Raw genomic sequence first — 25,314 nt, 5'->3', positions numbered from 1 at the left:
CTCAAATCAAAATGGGAAAAAAAAAAAACTTTTTGTGACCATTAAGATCTTTAATTATTTTTTTCATTACAGTTAGTCAGTTAAATTTTCATAAACCATGCAAAACAAATGCTCACTCTCATTAATACAAAATAAATGGTATATTTAAAAAAAATTTTTTTAAGTATTAATAGAGCAAAAAACTCCAAAATAAAACATCTGAATGTAGGCTACAATGAGAAATTTTAGTGGAAATGTGCTTAATTTTCATTAAAAAAAAGTGTCACAATGCAATATTTTTAAACTTTTTCATGCGTCATCCATTACCAGAGGAAAAAATCCTCCCCAATACATTTTCAGCTTATGCTGCATTTGCTCTCCCCAATCCTGAGTTTATCCTGAACCAACTATGGTATTTTGTCAAAACTATGATTACCATAGTAAATTCTTATGAACAACAGACAGACTTTTAAATGACATTGTTGATTTTAATGTATGAATAAATATATAAATAAACTCAATAATTCAAGCATTGAACATAGGCACTATGACTGGCAGCACAAAGCCACTCATAGCAGCACACTTTCATGACAACCCTATTTGAGTATGGCGTGCTTAGTACAGAGCAATCAGTTCAATCAGGAAGTGTCCTTATTGTTTGCAATAACAGTGTTTGTCCTCGTTATGTAGTTCTCAGAGCAGAACACATGATACAAGAATACTTATACTGTAACTGGGATGCATAGCTTTAACTCTATTGTCAATGCATGTTTTCTGAAACACTCAATAAGTGAGTGGATGAATAATGGTCTAAGTAGGAACCATCATGCCATTCAGTTCAATAAACCTACAGCAAAAGACACACATTTTGTCCTACAAGTACACATACTGCGTGCTATTTGCACTCTCCAGGCAACTGTTAAAGCTCTCTTCTGTGCTAACAGACACACACACACACACACACAACCACCCAGCATATCACAGGGTGCAGGTTCCACAGAAGAATACAATAGAAAATCAGACTCAAGACAGACCAGATGCACTATGCAGTCTCTCCCTCTGCATGGCCAGGGAAAATAGTATATTTGAGGTCTACATGTTTTGAGATCGTTCCACTAACATAAATATCTAAGGGTAGTCTACACTGATCTCCCCAGGGTCTTCTGTCATCCTACAGGAGCAGAAAGGGTGGGAGAATGGATCAGCAGCCAAGTCAGAAGTTAAGATTGGTTAACCCCTGGACTCCAAAGACCTGTCGGTGAAAAGACAATGATGGGGAAATGTCAAAATACAGATAGGCTACTTGTACGTTCAATATCATATCCCATATTTTATTAAAAACATTTAACATGCCAGATGACAAGACATTTTATTCAATGAATTAAAGGCAGGGTAGGTAAGAAATTTTGTTCCAAATTTGTTTAAACTTTCTATATATATACATGCATAATTAAAATGTAAGAACTCTGATAAAAAGAGTATAAAAATCGAGTGACTCTAGACCGTTTAATCTGTATTAAACACAGCTCATTATTTCCATCCGGGACGAAACATAGGATTGGCTTAGGCGGCTGTCACTCTCTCGCAACCATGGCAACCACCCTTTTGCCACACATGACCTGCCCACTTGCGCGCGCACGTTTGATTTGGGGAATTCAAGAGGCATGGATCCTAGGAATACCAAAACAATGGCAGAGAAACAGCAAGCAAAATTCACAGTACCGGCCTATGCAGTTAGTGAAGGCAAACCAGGCAAAAAAGGAAGACAGTAACAGTACAAGAAAAGGCAATGAACAAAAAGTCTTTGGATAAACAAAGAAATAAAACGCGAGTTAATATCGGCGTGGCTCTCCAGCGATGGCGAGAACTGAGGGAACTCAAGGGGCTGAAAAGTGACTCCTTGATGGCTTTATTTCTGCTGGACAGGTAAATCTTTCTTTTTGTATTTTGATCATACATATTTTTTTGTTTATTTTTTCATGAAGCATGTGTCATTAGCACACGTAGCTGCGTAATATAGCTAACATAACATTACTTAGCGAGCCGTAGTAGAGACGATAAATAATCTATAGGCCTAGCTCAAGATGATAGCTATAGTGTTGAATTGTGCATAATTTTGCTTTAGATAACTAAATACATGTTTAACAGATAGTAGGCCTAACGTTACTCCGCATCTAGGAACTTTTCTTAGAACTATATTTACCCTCTGTCTAACTCTTTTACCATGTTCACCTGTAAGTTTACCTGCACGTTTTTTTTTCGCCTTTGTTTTGTTTTTATATTCTCTACCTATGTTTAGTGATGTCTTTATCTTGTATCTGTGTGTGTCGTACACACTTTGTTGTATGTGTGTGTTATTATTTTGTGTCTGCAATGCAGTTGTGAGTTGATATTTGAGTGTATGTTACTCTGTTTATCTGTAGAACAACGTATATGTTATGAATCTTACACGAAATTCATCTTCATCACAGTGTAAATGATGGTAATGGAAAAACGTGTATCATGCAACCTGTTTTTAGCTTTGCCTTATAGATAACTAACTCGTTAGCGAATTAAATTATGTTTATCTTCATAATTATAAAGTTATTTTTATTACATGTGATTCTGACATGATGTCACTACATGCACTGTGCTCCTTCCTCTCCGCTCGTCTCAGGTAAATAATGCGTCTTCCAGCTCAGTGGTCGGAGTCGCACGTTCATGCGTTTTGGGGGCGTGGCTTTGGAAGGAGCCCAGAAGGGAGGGGGTGGAGTGAATGGAAATAATGAGCTGTCGTGAGAGGTCTACAGACACTCGATTTTTATATTTTCTTTTTCAGAGTACTTACATTTTAAATATGTATTGATATATAAATAAAGTTTAAACAAATTTTGAAAAAAAAGTTTTTTATACATTTTTTACCTACCCTGCCTTTAATTTGAGCAGTCTACTGTATACATATTGTGTACTCTACTGTAATTAAAAAAAAAAAAAAAAATTATGGTGATGTGATATTCACAACCATTAAAAAGTCTGGGGTCAGTAATACTTTTTTTTTTTTTTTTTTTAAAGGTAATTTCATTCACCAAGGATGCACTAAATTTTTATATTTATAATGTTACAAAAGATTTCCATTTCAAATAAATGACGCTCTTTTGAACTTTCTATTCATCAAAGAATCCAGAGAAAAAAGTATCACGGTCTCCACAAAAATATTAAAGGATTATTCCACTTTCAAATAAAATTTTCCTGATAATTTACTCACCCCCATGTCATCCAAGATGTTCATGTCTTTCTTTCTTCAGTCGAAAAGAAATTTAGGTTTTTGATGAAAACATTCCAGGATTATTCTCCATATAGTGGATTTCAATGGCCTCCAGACGGTTGAAGGTCAAAATTACAGTTTCAGTGCAGCTTCAAAGGGCTTTAAACGATACCAGACGAGGAATAAGGGTCTTAACACAAAATATCGCCTTGCACGTGCTTCCGCTTTCCGCATTCTTCAAAAAGCTTTTGCTGTATGTCCAACACCTTCCCTATTCAACTTACGGAACGAACGCAGTGCCAGCTTCATTTTTTTCCGTAAGTAGAATAGGCGTGCAAGGCGATATTTTGTGTTGATAAGACCCTTACTCCTCGTCTGATTCACACTAGTGCATTTTCCGTTCACACTAGTGCATTTTCATTTTAAAACACATAACTTTTGCTATAGTTACACCTGTCGTCTACACTACTCCGGATTTTTCAAACCTTTGGAAAAGCTGCAGACCCCATTTTAACTGGAAAACTCCGGGGTTGCTTTTCAGTGTAAACGGACCAAAACGAAGAAGGGGTGGCAGCCCACATTATGCTACCGGAACATGAAAATAACACACCTGGGGTGCAGACTATGCTTTGGAAACGCACCCCAGAGCAGTCTCTCTCAACGGCTCTTTAACGGACCAGCCTCGACGACTGTGTAAACAATAACATGGAGATGGAACTAGAAGCTTTGCTGTCCTTTTTAGCAGCCACTGCGCAGTTAAACTCTGCATTTATAATACTGCAGCTGCCTACAAGCTATTATTAGAGCAATCGCCAACTGTTTACACTAAGTGCATGCCCAATGTGCATGAATGGTCATGTGACGTGCCTTTTTCGGTCATGTAGCGTGGACAGAGATCTTTCCTGAAATTAAGTGGAAAAGCCAGTATGGACAAGGATCGTTTTCATTTTAAAACACAGGAATAAATTACATTTTAAAATATATAAAAATAGAAAGGTTACTTTAAATTTTTATAATATTTCACAATATTACAGTTTTTACTCTATTTTTGATCAAATAAATGCAGCCTTGGTGAGCCTCAGAGAGTCCTTCCAAAAACATTTACAAATCTTACCAATCCCAAACTTTTAAACAGTAGTGTACAATTTTTAAAGGAAACAAAAATGTCCCAAGAAATAGGAGAGTGAAGTAAAAGAAAAGTGATAAAGTCACACTCACGAGTAGCTGGTATGTTGTTGGCGTCTCCTGGCACTTCTCATCTTCTCAAACCTGGCTTCCATCTCTTCTAGGACTTTAGGGGTGTAACGCACCACCAGTTTCACTGAACCCTGAGCTGCCTTTAGCAACTCTACAGCTTTCTCATGGTGTTCTCCCTCCACACTCTACACACAATGAAGAAATAAAGGACATTTTGAAGTCTGCAAGCATATTAACATGTAATTGTGGCAAACCACAGCTTTTGAAATCAAGGTCATGGTCACATGCAAAAATATAACTACTAAATTATACATCTCAAAAACATACTGTCCAAACATACCACTCCATTTACAGAGAGCAGTTGATCTCCTCTCTTCAGACCACCCTGTCGGTCAGCAACACCTCCTGGGATGACCCTGGATATGTAGATGGGAGAATTTTGTTCTTTCCCCCCCATGATGTTGAACCCAAGCCCCTCGTCCGTTTTAGGGAGTTCAACCACTCTTGGGTGTGCATGGCCTTCACTGGCTGCAAACGCTGCTACTGTGGCCTGGAAAAGAGATCAAATAAACGTTATGATCATTCTTGATTAACATAGTGGCAGATTTTTGGTAAAAAGTTACCTTGGCAGTGGCTTGTGCTCGGACCTCAGGCCCACCTACAATGTCCAACGTATCATAAAGCTGCTCGTAGACCTAAGAGAGGGCCAGTCATGACATTTCAACTACACAGTGAGAAAGTATTTGTACTGTAGCTTGATTTGCAGATCATTAATTAACGTACATTGAAAAAATAAAATTGAAAAAATAAATGTCCTGAAACTTTGATTCATATTGTCATGTGCATACATAATGGAATGAACACAAACTATTAATTAATAATGATTGTTAAAGACTTTAAAAGAGGTGATGATGTACAATCAGCTGGTCACAATTGCAAAATAAACCCCCAAAGTATCCCACAAACCTTTCTGCTTCACAACAGGATTCTGATCATCCAGTGGGGGTTTAATTTGTGACAATGACCGTGTGATTGTCCATTATTTTGCTTATTACATGGCTGTTTATTACCAGATAAAAAAAAAAAAAAATGGACATTAAAGGGATAGTTTACCCAAAAATGAAAATTTGATGTTTATCTGCTTACCCCCAGCGCATCCAAGATGTAGGATACTTTTATTCTTCAGTAGAACACAAATGATGATTTTTAAATCCAACCGCTGTCGTCTGTCAGTCAAATAATGGGAGTGAATGGGAACTTGGATCAATAAGAGTCGAAAAACCTTACACAGACAAATCCAAATTAAACCCTGCGGCTCGTGACGACGCATTGATGTCCTAAGACACGAAACGATCGGTTTGTGTGAGAAACCGAACAGTATTTATATAATTTTTTACCTCTAAAACACCACTATGCGTTCAGCATTCGCTTAGTGGGGTCTGATCGCGCTCTGACAGCGGCAGTGATGTCTGACAATCATTGAAGTATATGCGCGAGACATCACTGCCGCTGTCAGAGCGCGATCAGACCTCACTAACCGAGTGCTGAACGCAGTTGGACATAGTGGTGTTTTAGACGCAAAAAATTATATAAATACTGTTCGGTTTCTCGTACAAACCGATCGTTTCGTGTCTTAGGACATCAATGTGTCGTCACCAGCCACAGGGTTTAATTTGGATTTGTCTATGCAAGGTTTTTCGACTCTTATTGATCCAAGTTCCCATTCACTCGCATTATTTGACTGACAGACGGCAGCGATTGGAGTTAAAAATCATCATTTGTGTTCTACTAAAGAAACAAAGTCACCTACATCTTGGATGCGCTGGGGGTAAGCAGATAAACATCAAATTTTCATTTTTGGGTGATCTATCCCTTTAAATATTGATTTTAGCTTTAATTATTTAATTAAATGAGGGGGAAAATACATCAGGGTGATATGAGAGACATGAATCTAGCATAGCTACATTCTTAAAAATAAAGGTTCCTAAAGAGGGTTTTCACAGCGACACCACAGAAAAATTATTCAGTGAACAGTTCTTAAAGGAACCTTTTTTTTTTCTTAGCGTTAAAAACATATTAATAATCTTAAGAATCTTTTTTTCTCACTATAAAGAACCTTTTGTGGAATGGAAAGATTCCATAATTGTTAAATGTTCATGGAACCATTGAAGCCAATAAAGAACCTTTATTTTTGAGTATGTAGGAAATCAGTTTTCTTGAAACAATGGTCAATTACACAGTTTAGTGCTGACAGAAGAATATTTGACAGCAGAATACTATTAATGAACAATCAGAATCAAGAGCCATGTAATAATTGAAATTGCTAAGTTTTATCAGTAAATCCTATGTAAAATGTGTGAATTAGTAGTGGGAGAAATCAAGCAATGCAGATATACTGATCAAAACCTTGTCTTATAACCCATTTCTCTCTCAGATAAACAAAGAGCAGGACACCTGAAGGACATGTGAAAACTAAATAGGTCTGACATGAGTAAATCTGTTTTATTGTCGTGCATAGATTGTGAACAGACTGGCCTCCTGCCATAGGAACCAATTACCACAAGTCAAGGAGTGAGATATGGAGGCTGAAGTGAGATGCAGTCTCAAAGAGACAGGAAAGTGAGTCATTCAGGAGGAGGAACAGTGCAGCACAATCCCTTCTATGAGAAACGACCATATATGTGAGGAGGTGGAAAAGGACAATGTTCTGTCTTACGTGGTGACACACAATTTCTACGTTTCAAACCTTCAATTTATACCTAGCTATTTATGTTGCATTAGTGTTCTGTGAAACCAGCACAAGAAAAAGGTAAAAATTAGTAAATATTTCTCACTGTCTTTTTTTTATGAAGGCAATTTGTTCCAACTGAAAGCAAGAGAATCCAGGAAAGAGTTATTAATAGAAGCAAAGAAGTCAAGCATTCTCATGTTTGAAAGCGTGAAGCAGCTTTACCTCTCTGATGGCAGCACAGAACTTGCTCTGTAGAACTCTCTGTAGAGCCTGAAGTTTGGGAGGAGGAAGCTCACCGCTTCTTTGAAGCCTGTCCAACAGTTCTATCACTCTGCAAACATCTGGAGAAAAATAAAACATTACAGAAATACACTTTAAAACAAAGGTGTCCTGGGATGGAAAGCCAATTAGTCATGGTTATGAAACTATAAACCTGGATTTTTTTTTTTTTTTTTTTTTAAAGTACCATATTTTAGAGTAACGATGCTTTAAGGGCACTTATTAATAAAACGCCCTCGATAACTTACTGTATTCTTTTGTTAACCAAAAAAAGATGCACGAATTAATGCAGGAAGATCCAGTATAGAAAATAGACCATATACAACGTGAATATGATCACGGATGCCAATTAAAGCAGGGAGCATAGGCAAAAAATACTTTCTGCCATGTGCTTCCATACTTGTAAATGAATCGGTTTTATTTTATTTCATTACATTTCAAGCATAAATCAAACATTGACTCATTCACATAATGGGCACTACTCAGTGGCCACTAATGCTGCCTGATTAACAGACACAAAAACCTGTCTGTTCATTGGTTAAGCCATCTTCCATAGCATTTTCCAAATACTACTGGTCTGTTGGGATATAATAAACACGACTGAGTAAATCACCTCTTTCCAAGCAGAGCGGTTCCGTCATCGCCGCCATATCCACCTCTTTCCCCGTATGATAATACGATGACATCATGAAGACAGTCTGCTGCAGTGGAGGACTGAACGGGTTTCAACGCCGTTTTACCAGAGGTAGAATTGTAGGATACAAGATATCTTTTTGGACCAGAAGGAGCGGATTTTTAACTGTAAAAATCAATCGTCTGCTGCGGCTCCACAGCGAAAGCGTAGATGCATCAGCTAATGTGGCGAGATGCGCGTGCACTCGTCCCAAGCAGCAGCTTACTGAATGACGCAATACTATACGTCAGAGGAGCAGGTTCAAAAGGAATTAGAAACCGTAAAACATGTGCTGGAACGGTTTAGATATTGATTACTCTTGTAATTTCTGTAAAGGAAACTATTTTTCACTTATTTTTCAATTGTATACATACGAAAATATTTTGGATTGATGTGGAGCATTTAATTAAGAAAAAATTCAACATTGAATTGTAGTTGAGTGGACTTGATATAATGATACACTTTAATGATCATGGGATTGAGAAAGAGAAGGCATACTTCATACAATTGTTAATATTAATGGGAAAGTTTCACATTCATGGGCCAGTTGTTCAAAAGTAATCTGATCGGATTCCGGCTTTCGGATTGGATCAAATCTTGAAAATGTGTTGGTCAAAAGGAAAAAAGGATTCTGAAATCAGATTAGATTACGGAATCCAATCCTAGTTTTAATCTGGATCAAACCTTCAGTTTGTGTTGTTCAACACTTGTCAGTAGGATTTGGATAACTTTGATCCAAAAAAAAAAAAAAAAAAGGATTATCCTGATCCCAACAGGGGGGTATGATTTCAAGGTGGATTCCAGGAGGAAAATGCAGTAAAACTTTAAAACTGGTCAAAAAATACAACATTTATATCATGTAATATACATACACATTTTTTTTTTTATTTTGCTCTTGATTAGTTTAACTGTTAAATAAATTAGAAGTAGACATTAACCTACATATTTAGCCTTTCGGTAACCTACTGTAAAGTAAAAAAATATTTTGGTGCCATAAAACAATCCCCAAACAGCTGTAAATATCCAACAAAAATATTATATTTAATTCAAAACCCATATTCTTTCTATCATCATGTCCCTTTAGGGGCTCCGTAGAGCACTGGTAATCCAGATTTGGTAATCTGGAAAAGTGTATCTGGAACATGGTGATCCAATCCAATTTTTCTTTAAAAAACCAGCACAAAAGTAAGATGGAGTACCTGATCCTGGATAGCAAAACATGGGATTTCCAAATCCAGATCATTCTGATCCAGATTAAACTTTTTGAACAACTGGCCCCATAAGATGAAATGGTCTGACTCCAAGCCAAAAATGATTTCAAACTGTATTGTTCCATTTTGTGTAATTGTAAAAATAAAAAGGCGATTCGAGCTTATAACATTGTAAGCAGATATGATGTATAGAGTAGCACCACTTCCTTTTGTTTGTTATAATTTTGTTCTTGTCTTCTGGCATTGTTATTTCATTCTATTTTAGTTGCTGTATTTTTTTTTCTTCAATGATATCTCATATTGTTGGTTTATGGCATTAACAAAATAAAACAAAACAAAACAAGGAATTAGAAAAGGAATCAAGACAACTCAATGCATCAATAAAAAAAGAATTTATTCAAGAATGAAAGGCAGAACCAATACGACCAGAGATACAAGCAAAAAAAAAAAAGAAAAAAAAAAAAGAAGAAAATTAAGAGCAATTTTAGTGAACCCATGGCAAACATTCATATTTAAAAACATCTGTGTCAATGTTTCCTGCCTTTTTTCCTTCAGTAAAATTAGCCACTGTACGGTTTGCAAACGATCCACATACTGAACTAAATATAAAACAAATGTACAAGACAAAAAAAAAAACATTGCAGAGAAACTGGGGGTTGAGGAAGACCAGTGTAAAAGGAATTATACAGATAAACCAAGTAATCACTCTTGTAGTCCATCATATATAAAAAAAATGGACAGAGTTACTAAACAACACCAATCACCCATCCCTTACTGAATAAATGACACTGTAAAAATACAGTACTTCAGTTAAGAGACCTCTTCCCAGCAATGCAGTCATTGAGTTGATGTTATAACAGGGAATTCAAATGCATCATAAGGCTAGTTAAGTGAGGATGTGTGTGAATAAAGCCCCAGATATAAATTTAACCAGGCTCAAAATAAAAAATAAAATAAAAAAAAATAAAAAGCTCACAGTTCAGCTACATAATCTTTTTATTTAACAAAAGGACGATTCTTACCAGGGAGATACTAAGCTCTCTCAGTGATAGCTGTTGGTAGTACAGTATAATACTCACACACTGTGGACATAGTGCAAGCAAAGGGTGGAGGCATTAAATAATGGTTTAGGATAACTGTGAATCAAAATCAACATTACAACTGAATGACCTTGGATAATTCACACAACGGTGGCACTTTCAGTACTCATCACCCTGGCCCTCCAGCCTGTACCCGTTCTCATTGGAGGCATAGCCCTCTCCTGACTGTATGGAATCCTGATCCATCATCATCATCCTCATCCCATCCTGTGAACCTTCTTCTGATTGTGGCGGCACTGGCCCGTCACCCCCTTCACCGCCGTTACCCAAACCCTCTTGATCTCCTGAGGATGATACGTGCCTATCTTCCCTCCGCTCCCCACGGTCCCGATCACCCCGGTCCCGCTTGTGTTCACGATCTCTATCCCTATCTCGCCTTCTTTCCCGATCTCTGTCTCTATCTTTATCTCTATGGCTGCGCTTCCTATCACGGTCTCTTTCCCTGTCTTTGTCTCGATCCCTTCCTCTCTCCTCTCCTTCAGGCCCTCCATCCTCACCTCGTCCTGGTTCACCAGCCAAGGGGTCCTCCATACCCCTTTCTCCCCCTTCTGGCATCATTCCGTCACCTAGCCCGCCCATGCCTTCCTCTCCTCCATCTGCACCTTTGCCTCTTTCCCTATCTCTCTTTCTATCCCTGCTCCTGCTTCTCCTCTTGCGGTCTCTTTCTCTATCCCGGTCTCTACTCCTCTCTCGGCTGTCTCCGGCGACACCTCTGTCTCTTTCTCTGTCTCGACGTCGGCTGCTGCCCCCAGCCTCCTCCCCCGGAACCGCAACGGCCCTCTCACGCTCACGAGATCTGGTGCGTCTCCGTCTCTCCCGGGACCGAGAGCGGCGGCGCTCTCCACGCTCCTTGTCTCGGTCACGTTCGCGACTGCGCTCCCTGCGTTCGCCACGATCCCGATCTCGGTCACTGCAGGATAACAGACAACAGGTAAGGTTGTGCTTGAAAGACTGAAAGTTACCCATCTAAAAACACAATTATGCTCCAGGCAACTTGCCTGCCAATTGGTCGGTCATCATAGCGGGAGGTGTCATCTCTGCCAGAGTGTTTGATGTTGACATCTGCCCCTCCTCGCCTTGTACCCCCAAGACCTCCACCTGGATAGTGAAATACATGTATATTGAAGACGTGAAGTATTAACACATACTATCCCAACCGTACTCTCTTTACCAGAGGTGGGCAACTGTGGCACTGTCATGCAGAGTTTCGTTTTTTTCAACTGTAATCAAACACTCCTGAACAAGCTAATCAAGATCTTCTAGACATTGGCCCTCCAGGATCATCACTGGACACCCCTGGCCAAGAAAAGAACACTTGATCAGAAGAAAGCTCACCAAGTCGTCGGGGGCGCCATCCTTTGACCGTTCGTCCTCTTTCAACATCAACAAGTACTCTACGTCCATCAATCTTTTTGCCATCCGCATGCTTGTAGGCAGCTAGTAGAGTTGATAGATGAGCAATAGAAAAGCAGAGATTGAGGGATGAAGGGAATAAGGAGTAAAAGAAAGAAAGAGGTGGGCAATGAGAAAACAAGAATATACACAACAGTATTTCCTACTACATACCTTGAATTTGGGAGGAACTCCATTCAAAACATTTTAAACTATTTGAAGACACGCGCTTACCTCAAAATGGATAAGACACCAGGAATGAGATAAATTGACAATGCTGTCACGAGCTCAAAAAAAAAAAAAATCTTCTACCTCAGTTTTAGTTAATGATTACTTGCATGGATTGAGGCACACAATAATTCACAAAAACAATGTTTATAAAAAAATAAAAAATAAATTTGGATTTCATGATTTGGATTATGGATTTAAGCAGTTTTTCCAGACAGCTCTCTTTAAAATAATTTCAATGCTTAAGAAACAGCCTGTATGTTATAAATTCATTATCCATGTGCTAATTTCAGCACTTGACTAATAAAACCTAAACTGAATATTGCAAGTTGCTGAAAAATATGCCAAATACCTTAAATTTAAGGATAATAGATCAGGGAATGTTAAAACATTGCAGTGGCATCTAAATTCTCAGTATGAAGATTCAAACTCTGGATACCACATAAGCCGGCGTACACTGTTCCTTTTTGTTGTACAAGCTCACAGGTGATTTTTCTTCTCTCGGGAAAAATCGCTTGGAAATTGTTGCTCATATGGTCGTGGCTTGCTTTGTGTGGGAGGAATTATGAGCCAAGCATGTTAGGAGCATCTAACATCACAATAATTTATAAGCCTTTTTTTTTTTTTTTTTTTTTTAATTTCGAGATGTCGGCCCGATTTTGACCAGTGTATATGCTGTCCCCTATTGCCAAATCATACATAACCGTGTCACATAGATTAGATCTATGAATATTACAGCGTGCACATACACTGACAAACACAACTACACTCTGGTTGTTTTTAGTTGAAAGGAATTGCTGTGCTTGTTCTCTGCTTTTCACCAAATCATTTGCACACCCATCTTTTTATTTTCTTTGGTTTTTCTATCCAAAGCTATAGCAGCAACACACTCCAGTCTCCATGTTAAGCGTGAAAGCTCATGCAATTGCTGCTGGCTCGCCATGCAATACAGTTGTGCCGTGTACCGGCTGCTTTGACGCGATTATCTGGTTAACCCGTAACGTATGCAATGGCTTCCAACCTCTCAAACTCACACAGTGTAAGCCCGCCTTTAGAGTTTAGTGTTTAAAGACACTAAACCGTGCTTCCTAAAAACTATGTAATATTCAGGAAAAATGCCATCTTTCTGGAATTCAGAAAGAAATATGAAGGAATATTTAAGTGCTACGGTAGACCTCGAAACTGGCACAAATAAAATTTGAGGCAGTTCTTCTAACACAGTGCAAGGTGGATCACAATAACAAAGCAGTACTGTACTCAACAGCTTGAACCACTGAAGTCATCTCCAAATTAAGTGTGATCCACATTAAACTGCCCATTAATGCCATTTTATTCTCATTATACCTTGATAGAAAGCCACAATAAGAAAAAAAAAGGCACTTAGTGAATACAGTTAAGCAAAAAGCCATCCTTTCCATTCTCCAAAATCTCTCAAACATTCATTCACACTCATACAGAATTTCTATGAGCATTAAAGCACCTTACACTCACATCACGACAGACCGAAGGGGGGAATTTTTTTTGCAGATTTACTTCTAGCTTCAGGCTATACATTATAAATAATGGGTATGCTAGAAGTACTTTTAAATAAGTTACACAATTCCCACACACTTCAATATGGCCAATACCCTTGGGTCTTTTCCTTCTGCTGGTCTAAGATAAGTCTAAGCCCTTAAGTATATAGTCATTATCTCAGTCTTACCACATTACCTGAAGATGCTATCTTACCATAACACCTGGCCAAGGATGAAGTCCTTGATGGAAAACCCCACGGAAACGTAGCCTGGCGATTCCAGCAGTCTCGAATCAATGTCTTTCAGTACATTTGATACAATTCTTTTTTTTTTTTTTTTTTTTTTTTTTTTAAATCAAAACTGGACAACCTTGAACCAAGGAATTAGGGATCCAATCCTTCAACAAGGGATACGATGAAATCCACGAAGCTACTCTGGTCTGCACTGTCGATGGCGTTCAGTTGAAACCCATCATGAGGGCGTTACCATCAAACCCTCAAGTTATTTTGCACACACCTGTCCTGACATCTCATCCAGAGGGCCTTACCAACAACCCTCAGACTACCATACCAACTAGAGGGGCTTACCAAACACCCTCAGCACACCTACCCAACAAGAGGGCCTTACCATCCACCCTCATTTTTAACAGTTAACAGAGGGCCTTACCACAACCCTCACCTACCTAACCAACAAGAGGGGCTTACCAACCACCCTTATATCCATAACAAAATCTCTCAGATCAGTTTTTCCATTCAATTTAAATTTACGATTCTACAGGGCCTTGCAAGTGACATTTTAAAAAGATCTAGAATTTTTTTTTTAAACCTAGAATTCAAATTCAGAAAAATATGAGAATCGTGAAACGAAATGGTATAAACACATATGTGTTAAGTAAAGTAAAGATAATTCTTATTAGTTGTATCCATGTCATTTTTTCAACCCATTACGAGCTTTACAGATAAGGATTCAAATAGCCAGTTCAGACAAAGTTTACAGCTCCTCGCTCGACCTAAATAGACATTTCTTAGGCCTATGGATCAAGAGTCTCACAGAGGAACTCTGGGACTGAATTTTAACCATTGATGCTGTACAAGGTGAATCCATGGCAATAAGAATGTTTAAATGTATTTAGGTTCCGTGCAATGATTTGAATATCCAAAGCCTTTGGTTAACCAATTCTATTAAAGCCAACACCACCATTTCAGCGAATACAGTGCCTACACACTCTAAGAATTTTGATTTAAATAAAAATACATTACCAAATAAATCTTTTGTGCAATTATTTACATTACAAAACAGTTATGGTCCTGGCTTATTATAGTAGCACTTAGCAATATAGTAATAGTAACAGTAATAACAAGAAACATTCGCATAGTCTCTGCACAACACAAGCAGATACTTTTCTTCTAGTTGTTGCATAGCAACAGTGTTAAGGTGCAATCACATTAGCACAAAATTTTGAAGGAAAAAAGATCCACTGTCAAATTGTCAAATTATTAATAGTGTAGCTAAGTCACTTTCAAACCAAGCAGCTTTCTGTCTATCAACATGCCAAATCTGCGTGACCAACTTGAACCATAGCAAAATCTGCATGGGTATATCTACCCAACCGAAACGCAAAATTCTACATCACGTGGATTACTATTGAAATGACTGAAAAACTGTAAATGTAACAGCACTTTTATGGCAGGGATGACAACCTCATGGAAAAAAGGCACTTGACTTTGTGTAATAAAATATTTTTATAAGAAAACATGCGTCCATTCTGCATATTTTAACAAAACGAGAACCATCCACTTTGACTTGGCAATTGTGCTGCAACTGTGCACACACACACACACACACACACACACAAAAAAAAAAAAAAAAAAAAAACTTTGCAACAGTTCGATTTCAAATGTAACTAAAACCGCAGTCTAAATCTTGCAGGGTACAACCACGAGTAGTACAATGGCTTTAATAGAAGAGATTAATGACAGGCTCGCACTCACTATAACTGGCCCAAGCCACGTTCAATGACAACTGGCTATGTTTAGCCCTAAAATGGGGCAGATGAGAAGTGATTTGGTACACCTATCACCTATCAACTAAAATTAGATGAGGGGTGTAAAGAAATCTTACCCATCATACAAACCCATCATACCAACCATATACTGAGCTGTGGTAGTAGGGTGTAGATGTATCAAAACCATCATCATGATCTGCAAGCCAGCTCTGGCCAATAGCCATCAGAGATAGGCGGCTGCAGTAGCAATGAGAACAACACACAATTAATAGAAAGCATTGACTCGCTCCACAACACTTCAATTATAAACGCCCCTGTTTGAACTTGGGTATAAAGAGCCTGGATATTAACGGCTGTTTGTGCACCAGACATAAACAGGTGTGTAAGTATATGGGTCACCTTTTTTCACTACAGACGGCCTTAGCCTTTAGCTTACCATCACCGCTCCGTCCGGAAACACACTGCTATGTCACACTGCCTAAACATTACAGAGATGCCATAGAGTGGCAACATTCATCAGAATGTGTGTTGGGCTAACGCACAGCCACACTCCGCTCCTCACCCACATGTGCTGCACCGTCACACTCACACAGATGCAACACACAAACGGGGTAAAAAACAGGAATATGCTACGAACACAGGTATGATAGGGTTGACAAGCGGTCATACAAGCACACGCACACACAAATGGAGTTTTATAACATGACAGAGTTACACATTCTCATATGGTTTTACATTTTTGATAGGTTCGCTACACTTAAATTTGTGGTGACTGCAAAAAAAACAAAACAAAAAAAAAAACTAAATAGATGGACTATGTCCAACATCATTTGTTGTTTCAAATAAAAATAGTTTTCACGAGAAGACAATGAATGCCTCTCTTTCATTGCAGTAAGAGATGGTGTAGAATTTCCAAGTCATTTAAGGGATTTAAAGATGAACGAGATGTCTCGGTTACTCACAGTGCATGTCTCTTTCGTGTTCATATTCAATGAATGCATAGCCTCTTGGTTTTCCAGTTTTCTTGTTGTAGACAATGTAGATCTAATAAAAACATAATTAAGGGATGAGACTAAATTAAATAAAAAATAAAAATAAAAAAATGGATAGTGGAGAAATGTACATAACACATTCAACACAACTTACCCGTTTGATAGGACCATATACTTCAAACTCACGCCGTAGTTTGGATTCTGTGGTGTCATAATTCTGTATGAATAGAATACAATGCATAAGATTCACATTTTTAGGGCAAGATCTCAAAATATTTTTATTCTTGTTGACTAGCCCATACATTAAACAAAAATACTCACAATTCGAGCAACAAACAAGGTCTTAAACGCATCTCCTTGAGCATTAGTATCGTTATGTGGGTCCCCTGTGGAGATACAAGAAACAGTTGATAAGGTTTTATAATACAGTGTTGCAGAGGTTCACTTGCTAAGTTCAGATACTTACATAGCTTCAGTTCTGTTTCCACCACTACTTGCCTCCTTTCCATCTTCTCTCTTCTCTGGAATTGCAATCACAGTGGACCATATTACATTCAAAACAACCCCTCCGTCAAATGAGATGCGTTCAAATACTTTTGCTTCAAATCCACTAAATCCCAGCGTCAGCCCATTCATAAATACCAGTTCCTTGGCAAAAACCAGATCACAATCAATCAGAATAAGAGAGTCAAATCACATGATTTCCAGATGAATGACGGTGTGTATGATCTGCCTTTCATTTGCCGAGCTGCAAGTTAAAATGTTTTGTCCATCATTACAGTGGCAATGACAGGATTTCACGAATAGTGAGTAAACACAACAGTGTTCCTTTTGCTGCTGTGAAACTGACGTTTTACCGTCTTGTTGTCCAAAGAGGAGGACATGGAGGTTTTTGCACAAAAAAAAAAAAAAAAAAAAAAAAGCACACAGACTTTGATGGTTTTGCAGCAAGAGTCTAATTTGTTAAATAACAATGAATTGACTAAAGTGACATTTTTGAAAATAAAGCATTTCAATAACTGACTAATAACCTTTTCATTTCCATTAATGAAGTCTGAAAATCTAAAAGCCATTCAGCGCAAGTAAACAACAAAAGTGAACTTCCCACAGAAACAAATGTTAAAACTTCCTAACCTTCCTCTCCAACCTCTCCTCCCGCGTCTCTGCTCTTGTGGGTGGCGGGGCATCTCTGGGGTCCTAACCAACAGTGCGTAACAAAAACAACGTTATATAATGTCACAGAATACTTCAAAAATCTTAAGTAATTTGCATCATGTACACAACAATCATCTTATTAAAATGCTTGATCTTTACTGGAAGTATAAAAAAAACTTATATAAATGTCAAAAAGCACCTCAAAATGCCGGATGAAAGGGGCAATTCCGCAGTACGGCTGGTTGTGGTGTTTCTCGTGGGGAAGCTTCTCCAGCTGAGGCAGGAACGGTATCGGGTCCCGCGGGGCAAACAATGCCAGCAGGTTCGGCGGAAGAAATTGAGTCATTGTTCACCTAGAAGAGAGACATTAAAACCTATTCAATTAAAATTCAGACCAACCATTAAGAGAACATTAAATACCAGATCTAAGCATTTACGGCGGGTAAATGATTGATAAGTTCGAGGAGGTTTCAGCTACTCAAGATGGATGGATAAGTTCGACGTTGGTAAACTTTAGCTGAAACGGTGGCGTCTAAGTATCTTTCAGCATCTGTATCAACAGCGAAACACCCCCTAATCGAGGCTCCAAAAGTTAGCAGCTAGCAGCACTAGCTAATTCGGCTAGCTTCGGGCAAACAAACATCACTGTATTTGCATTACATAAATGATTGAATTATCTGCTAAGTATTGCATAAACTAACCGGAAGAATCACACAAGTACTGGAAGTGCACGTTCTGTTACAAGCGTGTAAACCAAAGCTCAATCCTGGCTAGGCTCAGCTCTACTGATCAGATCAGAGATCGCTAACATTTCCACGGGCGGCCTCTTACAGCGAATTACCTCAACTTCTCATTCGGTTCCGACGAAACCTCCGATTTTAGACCAGTAATCTCTGCGTGTTTCAGTGGAAAATCTTCGTGGATGAATTTCTTAAATCCCTTTATTATTTTTGTGTGTATTTCGGTCCACACAATACCCAACGTGTACTCTCACCAAGCTGAACGAGTCGTTCCTTTCTTAAAATGGCGCGAGGCCGCAAACCAGTATGGTATTTTACGACGCTTTTCCTCGTCTACTGGTACTTTACGATAGGGGTGTGGTTAAGTAGTGCAAAAGAAATGCCATGACGCTTCTTGAAGGATTTTGTGATCTTTAAAAACCTTAAAGTGTACCATATACATAAAACAGAAATGGGCTAAAGGAAAACCCAACTTTTTGTTATTTCAGATAGATATGAAAAATTATAAAGAGTTACTACTTGGGTTGAAAAACACCAAACAGTAAAAAACAGTAAAGCTAAACGCACTAAATCTCTATGTGAAGCTTTTATGTTATTTATATGATGATCTCATACCTGTTTATTTTTTTATAATTTTATTTATTTTTACCTGTATTATTATTTATATTCTACTGTACATTTTCTATTTTTTGTTATAGTTTATATTTGTTCAGTACTTTTATATTATATGTTGGAAATCAATAATAATAAAAAAAAAACTTAAAATGTAAACAGCCCTTAAAGGGTTAGTTCACCCAAAAATGAAAATTCTGTCATTAATTACTCACCCTCATGCCGTTCCACACCCGTAAGACCTTCATTCATCATTAGAACACAAATTAAGATATTTTTGATAAAATCCGATGGCTCAGTAAGGCCTGTATAGGGAACTATGACATTTCCTCTCTCAAGATCCATTAATGAACTAAAAACATATTTAAATCGGTTCATGTGAGTACAGTGGTTCAATATTAATATTATAAAGCGACGAGAATATTTTTGGAGCGCCAAAAACAACAAAATAACGACTTATTTAGTGATGGCCGATTTCAAAACACTGCTTCATGAAGCATAGGAGCATAATGAACCAGTATATCGAATCATGATTCAGATCGCGTGTCAAACCGCCAACGGCTGAAATCACGTGACTTCGGCGCTCCGAACAGCAGATTCGATACACTGATTCATCTGTGCTCCGATGCTTCCTGAAGCAGTGTTTTGAAATCGGCCATCACTAAATAAGTCGTTATTTTGTTTTTTGTCACACCAAAAATATTCTTGTCGCTTTATAATATTAATATTGAACCACTGTACTCACATGAACAGATTTAAATCTGTTTTTAGTACATTAATGAATCTTGAGAGAGGAAATGTCATTGCTCCCTATGAAGGCCTCACAGAGCTATCGGATTTCAACAAAAATATCTTAATTTGTGTTCTGAAAATGAATGAAGGTCTTACGGATGTGGAACGACATGATGGTGAGTAATAAATGACAGAATTTAATTTTTAATTTTAATTTGTGCAGTCTTTTAATGCTGCTATTTTAGTTTCTTTTGTGTTTAATGAGGCATGTTTTGTATTTCATTAAAGTAATAATAAAATTTAAAAAACTCAGACAAAAGGAAATAAAAAAATAATGTTGAGGGCATAATATAAGGCAGTACATCATTATGTAATGATCAAAATAAGACGTATTTATCTCATATTTTTAGATTTTGCACATGTGGCATTGAGAAGGTCTGAAAGCTCTGGTGTAAAGTATAGTACATTTAAGTACAGTAAATATTGTTGTTTTGTATCAGAAAAGCTAGCTGCCATTCATTTTGTGTTATATTTGTTTCCAAATTATGTCTGACAGTGAGTCTAATAATATACTTTTAATAACTGTAAAATATGAACATTAAAATGTGAATATCTCTGAAAACAGTACACCCCATGCACCTGCACTGTATTCAGCCCAAACACAAGAGGCACTATTACGGAAGTTCCTCATATTTACTCTATGGTTTGTTTTCACATGTAGTTAAAGATGGCGGAGTCAGAAGAGCCTAAGACAACCTGCAAGTTTCTTTTTAAGAAATCAAACAAGAAATTTTCTGCACGGAAAAGAAATGCAAGTGATAGCGATAAAGGTATTGTGTGTGTTCGGTAAAGCATGTGTTTACTGAGCAGTTTTCTCTAGTCAATAGAGCGAGCAGTCTGTTCAGTCAATGAATGTTTATGCTCAACCTATTTCTGATCACAACAACCGACGAGCTGAAATCAGTATTTCTGCGTGTTTATCAGACAGGAGTAGCGGCGAGGAGGGCAGTGCTGTGGTCAGAAAGAAGAAAGCTGCTATCACGAACCCCATGATTCAGAAAGTATGTCGGCATTTTGAATGTTTCATGAAGTCTGCATTGTTTTAGTCTTTTATGAAGCTGTTGTTTACCATAACCGCAAGTTTTATACCGCACATCCCACCGTTTAGACAAAGAAAGTGGAGAAGGAAGCGGTCTCATCAAGTGAAAGTGAAGAGGAGAAACAAGACAAGAGAGTCACTGTCGCTTACAAGTCGACTCGGTCAGCGGTGAGTCTGTCAGTGTTTACAGTGTGGCGCTCGTGCTTGTTTTCCTATGATTGTATTATGGCAAGCATTAAAGACTGCAGATTCATTTGATTCTTGTAATTCAGTGTATTACTGTGTGTGTGTGTGTGTGTGTGTGTGTGTGTGTGTGTGTGTGTGTGTGTGTTGCAGAAACCAGAGGGACCGGATGACATGGGGGCCACTGCTGTTTATGAGTTGGACACAGAGAGGGACAAAGATGCTCAGGCCATATTTGAGCGCAGCCAGAAGATTCAAGAGGTACGGGGGGACAATACAATAACTGGCACCAACATTGTACAGTAATGTCAAGTTTATTTGTACAGCGTTTTTTACATTACAGATTGTACAGCTTTAAAGTAGTAAACAGAAAAACTTGTTTTATCAGAATTAATTATTTTCAGTTATTATTACACTGTAAAGCAGCTCTACAGAAGATAATATAGTAGCGTTATTCAGGTCAAATCAGTTCAGTCAGTTTTTTTGAGCACTGCAGAATTGATGCATTTTACTGAATGGTAATTGTCTAAAATATAATTGAATAAATATATTAGAAAAAGAGCCACTATGGCCTATAGAGTCCCTTAGAGATGACGTGTTTTTGTAGGCAAAACCCAGAAGCGAGTTAGCATTTTAGGACTTCCGGTTCCATCGCCCCAAAGTCAAAGGGTTTTTTGAATGGGTTTTTGCTAAATTGCCTGTAAGGTCTGTGGTTATCAAAGCCTCTAAATATTTTCACATTTTGATCTATGACATAAAACACACCAGTTATAACCCGCTTGTGATTTTTTTTAAACCTTTATTGTGTCTTAAAAAACGGCGGTTGCTAACAAGTTGCTAAAAGGGACTACTTCCTTTACGGGGACTTTAGACGTCATCATGACAAACAGGACATTTGGACAGCATTTCTCATGAAAAAGTGGAAAAGTATTCATACACAGCACAGATCATAATCAGCGAGCATGTTTTTAAATAAAGTTGTTTTTTAAATACAGTTTGAGGAAGCTTGGTGTTGGTGACGTTGATCCGCGACCATGGTGTGCTGTAGTCCGTTTATAGCCTACTGTTAGCCTTTTATATCTGACCACTTTATTTAGGCTTCAAAATGTATAAATGTTGTGTCAACTTGTAGCGCCGCTAACTTCCAGGTTGGCCTACAAAAACATGTCATCCCTGAGGTACTCTATAACTACTCTCAATAAACAGATATTATAATGAACTTGTTTTTAAAGGGATACTTTATCAAAAAAAATTGTCGTCATCTATTCACCCTAATGTCCTGTCAAAACGTTCTGGTTTTGAACACAAAAGGTATACTGTTCATGTGTTTTTAAAACTGAAATTAACATAAAAAGAAAAAATGATTAATAGAAGTATTATAAATATATATTAAAAGTATATAGTCCTCAAAAAACTATACAGTCACTTTGTGAGAGGAATGCTCAGAAAATCTTCCTCTCAGCCTCCTGAGTCCCCCTGAAATCAAAATTTAAGTTTTTTAGCTTTTAGTATGAATATGTTAGCCTTAATGTCATAAATAAGCTGGTGTGTTCAAAAACAATGGCAAAATTTGCATTTAGGAAATATAAGCATTCAAAACTGAGTCTCTCACTTCCGCTAAAATGGATCATGGATTTTCATGACATCAAATCACACTTTTGTCCAATCAAATGCTCTCTAGAATCTGAAGTCCCGCCCCCTCCTACACTTTAAACAGACACTGAAACTGTGGCTGAAATCAGCCATTTGTTCACACATTTACTAGTTTCTACATGGGGAATGGCACATAGTGCACACTATAGAGGATAGGGAACGATTCAGACAGTGCTTTCTATAGACACGAATGAAGTCCGTTTTCATGTTAGTATAACATAAACTGCTGCAGCGTGAGCACAGTCTGCTCTGGCCCAGAGACACGAGAGAACAGAGCGGATCATATCCGCGAGTCGGCTCAGACCACGAAAGGTATCGGACCCATTTAAATTCTGCACAGAATGCTGTATTTTAAAGTGATATAGAGGAGATTGTGAGGATAAACAGTTAGAAATTAAAAGGAAACAGGTTTTACTGAGTTTAACGGTTCTGGCCGAGCTGTGATATAAACAAAACATTATTGGCTATTTTAAAAAAGGGGGTGAGGCTGTTCGATATATCGCCCTGTCTTCCTGTTTCAGTTGAAATTACGTCACCACACTAAATAATGGTGAACGTTCCAAGGCACTTTAAATATGTGCATATTCAAATTTGGTGCATACAGTAGGACAATTGTCATTTTTGGGTGAACTGTTTCTTCAAAGTTGTGATGAAATGGAAGTAGCAACAGATAATTTCTTCTGTATTGTGACATATGACTGAATGAAACAGATCATCAAAAAAGATGTAAAGATGAAAAAATGTAGCTTGATTCTATCCATCCGTCGGTTGGTTGAATGAATGAAGGCAGATCTGAATGCGAGCTTGCGGTTGATTGTAAGGAAGGGGACAGGGTTTAAGCAGACTAAATGATTAGAGAAGTCCAGCATATATCAACAGAGAGAAAGATTGAGTTACGACATTTTAATTAAAAATTATGAGGTCAAAAATGAAACATACATGGTTGAATCATTCACTGTAAGATCATTAAGATGCTTTTTAGAAAATAGACAGTGAATTTCCATTTCATATTTTTAAGATGCATGATTGTTGATATTGTTAGGGTGGCCACAATAAGCACAGTTTCTTAGTTCTGTGGCATGTCTGTATTTTATTCATAGGAGTTGACTGGTAAAGAAGACGATAAGATTTATCGTGGCATCAACAACTACCACAAATTCATTAAACCCAAAGATTCCACCATGGGCAATGCCTCCTCTGGTATGGTCAGGTGAGTCAGAAGAAATGCTGTTCAAACAAGCAGCTGGTCCTGTTTTCTGTGACTAAATAGGCTTTTGAAGACACACAACTTTTAACTGATCCACAATGTCACAATGTGATAGGAAAGGACCAATCAGAGCCCCTGAGCACCTCAGGGCCACAGTCCGGTGGGATTACCAGCCTGACATTTGTAAAGACTATAAAGAGACAGGCTTCTGTGGGTTTGGAGGTTAGTAAGCCACAGGTTTCCTCTCATTTTTGCCTTTCTTTTGAGGTTCAAGGCAAACGTCGTTGCAGGAACCAATGTGTCTTTTTTTATCCTCAGACAGCTGTAAGTTTCTGCATGACCGTTCAGACTACAAGCACGGCTGGCAGATTGAGCGAGAGCTTGAAGAAGGAAGATACGGGGCAAACGGTAAGCCATCTTTAGGTAGAGGTCTTTGAAAACATTTCGCTTCTTTTGTCCTGCTTTCTAACGTATTGTTTATCTCACAGACGATGAGAACTACGAAGTGAGCAGCGACGAGGAAGATCTTCCTTTCAAGTGTTTCATTTGTAGGGAGTCCTTTAAGAACCCTATTATTACAAAGTAAGTGCTACATCAAACCATGGCCAGTTTGAATTGCAAATGCTGTTCCCCACTCTTACAAACAACACAAATCCACATTATGATGCTTTAGCCGGTGTACATCATATCTAAAGTTTGACATTGTTTTTGCTTGTTTTAACCACATATTTGACTGCATACCTAGTATGTCATTCTTAATTTAAAAGTATAATTAAGTTTTTTTTTCTCCAGGTGCCGGCACTACTTCTGCGAGACCTGTGCTCTCCAGCACTACCGCAAGTCTAAGCGCTGCTATGTTTGTAACCAGCAGACCAATGGTGTCTTCAACCCGGCTAAAGGTGCTTATCTTTTCCATTAATCACAGACAAGGTTTGATCAATTGGTCAGAAACTCTTGGAGCCCTTATAAATGAACTCGCTAATGTCATATATAGAATGAAATGAAGAATAAGGAACTCAGTTTTGGCGTATTTTTTCCTCAGAGCTCATGGCTAAGATGCAGAAACAGCAGGCAGCTGCTGACCAGCCTCCCTCAGATGAAGATGACTAGCACCGCACAACCTCCTCTTCTGTATTCTACTTCAGTCATTCAGATTCCATCTGCATTGTAAATTCTCGGAACCTTTGAAATAAACATGCACTCTTTTATAGAATGTTTTTTTTTGTTTTCGTGATTCTTTTCTTCATTCTCAGAAATCTCCCAGGATGAAAACTCTGCAATCTGTACATCATTCACTAGAGATGCACTATATTATTGGCCAATATTAAGGCACTTTTACACCAAGTAAGATGACTATAACTGAAGTTTTAATAATTGTTCTAATTCTT

General features: G+C 38.0%; 3 protein-coding genes across 4 annotated transcripts; 1 reads left to right on the top strand and 2 right to left on the bottom strand.

Moving 5' to 3' along the window:
- Positions 1 to 1,017: 1,017 nt before the first annotated feature.
- Positions 1,018 to 8,176, bottom strand: lin7b (lin-7 homolog B (C. elegans)). Its single transcript, XM_048205214.1, has 6 exons — positions 8,044 to 8,176; positions 7,374 to 7,492; positions 5,044 to 5,115; positions 4,761 to 4,970; positions 4,442 to 4,605; positions 1,018 to 1,231 (listed from the first exon to the last, which is right to left on the bottom strand). The coding sequence occupies exons 1-6, from the start codon at positions 8,117 to 8,119 to the stop codon at positions 1,210 to 1,212; spliced, it is 663 nt and encodes a 220-aa protein (XP_048061171.1). The 5' UTR covers positions 8,120 to 8,176; the 3' UTR covers positions 1,018 to 1,209.
- On the top strand, positions 8,038 to 25,143 carry rnf113a (ring finger protein 113A). Of its 2 annotated transcripts, none has more exons than XM_048205200.1 (10): positions 8,038 to 8,175; positions 20,769 to 20,845; positions 20,953 to 21,051; positions 21,220 to 21,327; positions 23,820 to 23,929; positions 24,042 to 24,148; positions 24,245 to 24,334; positions 24,415 to 24,508; positions 24,719 to 24,825; positions 24,969 to 25,143. In XM_048205200.1, the coding sequence occupies exons 1-10, from the start codon at positions 8,118 to 8,120 to the stop codon at positions 25,034 to 25,036; spliced, it is 918 nt and encodes a 305-aa protein (XP_048061157.1). In that variant the 5' UTR covers positions 8,038 to 8,117; the 3' UTR covers positions 25,037 to 25,143. The 2 variants fall into 2 exon arrangements, with proteins under 2 accessions (XP_048061157.1, XP_048061148.1); XM_048205191.1 differs by lacking the exon at positions 8,038 to 8,175 and adding an exon at positions 20,457 to 20,614.
- snrnp70 (small nuclear ribonucleoprotein 70 (U1)) lies at positions 9,688 to 18,751 on the bottom strand. Its single transcript, XM_048204991.1, has 10 exons — positions 18,542 to 18,751; positions 17,900 to 18,053; positions 17,680 to 17,742; positions 17,012 to 17,066; positions 16,867 to 16,931; positions 16,700 to 16,762; positions 16,516 to 16,597; positions 11,750 to 11,851; positions 11,413 to 11,512; positions 9,688 to 11,324 (listed from the first exon to the last, which is right to left on the bottom strand). The coding sequence occupies exons 2-10, from the start codon at positions 18,044 to 18,046 to the stop codon at positions 10,514 to 10,516; spliced, it is 1,488 nt and encodes a 495-aa protein (XP_048060948.1). The 5' UTR covers positions 18,047 to 18,053; positions 18,542 to 18,751; the 3' UTR covers positions 9,688 to 10,513.
- Positions 25,144 to 25,314: the final 171 nt, after the last annotated feature.

Source organism: Megalobrama amblycephala, linkage group LG1 (assembly GCF_018812025.1).
Source record: "Megalobrama amblycephala isolate DHTTF-2021 linkage group LG1, ASM1881202v1, whole genome shotgun sequence".
Lineage (NCBI taxonomy): Eukaryota > Metazoa > Chordata > Actinopteri > Cypriniformes > Xenocyprididae > Megalobrama > Megalobrama amblycephala.
The sequence above is the reverse complement of the archived record's forward strand: the minus strand, read 5'-3'. Positions and strand labels throughout refer to the sequence as shown.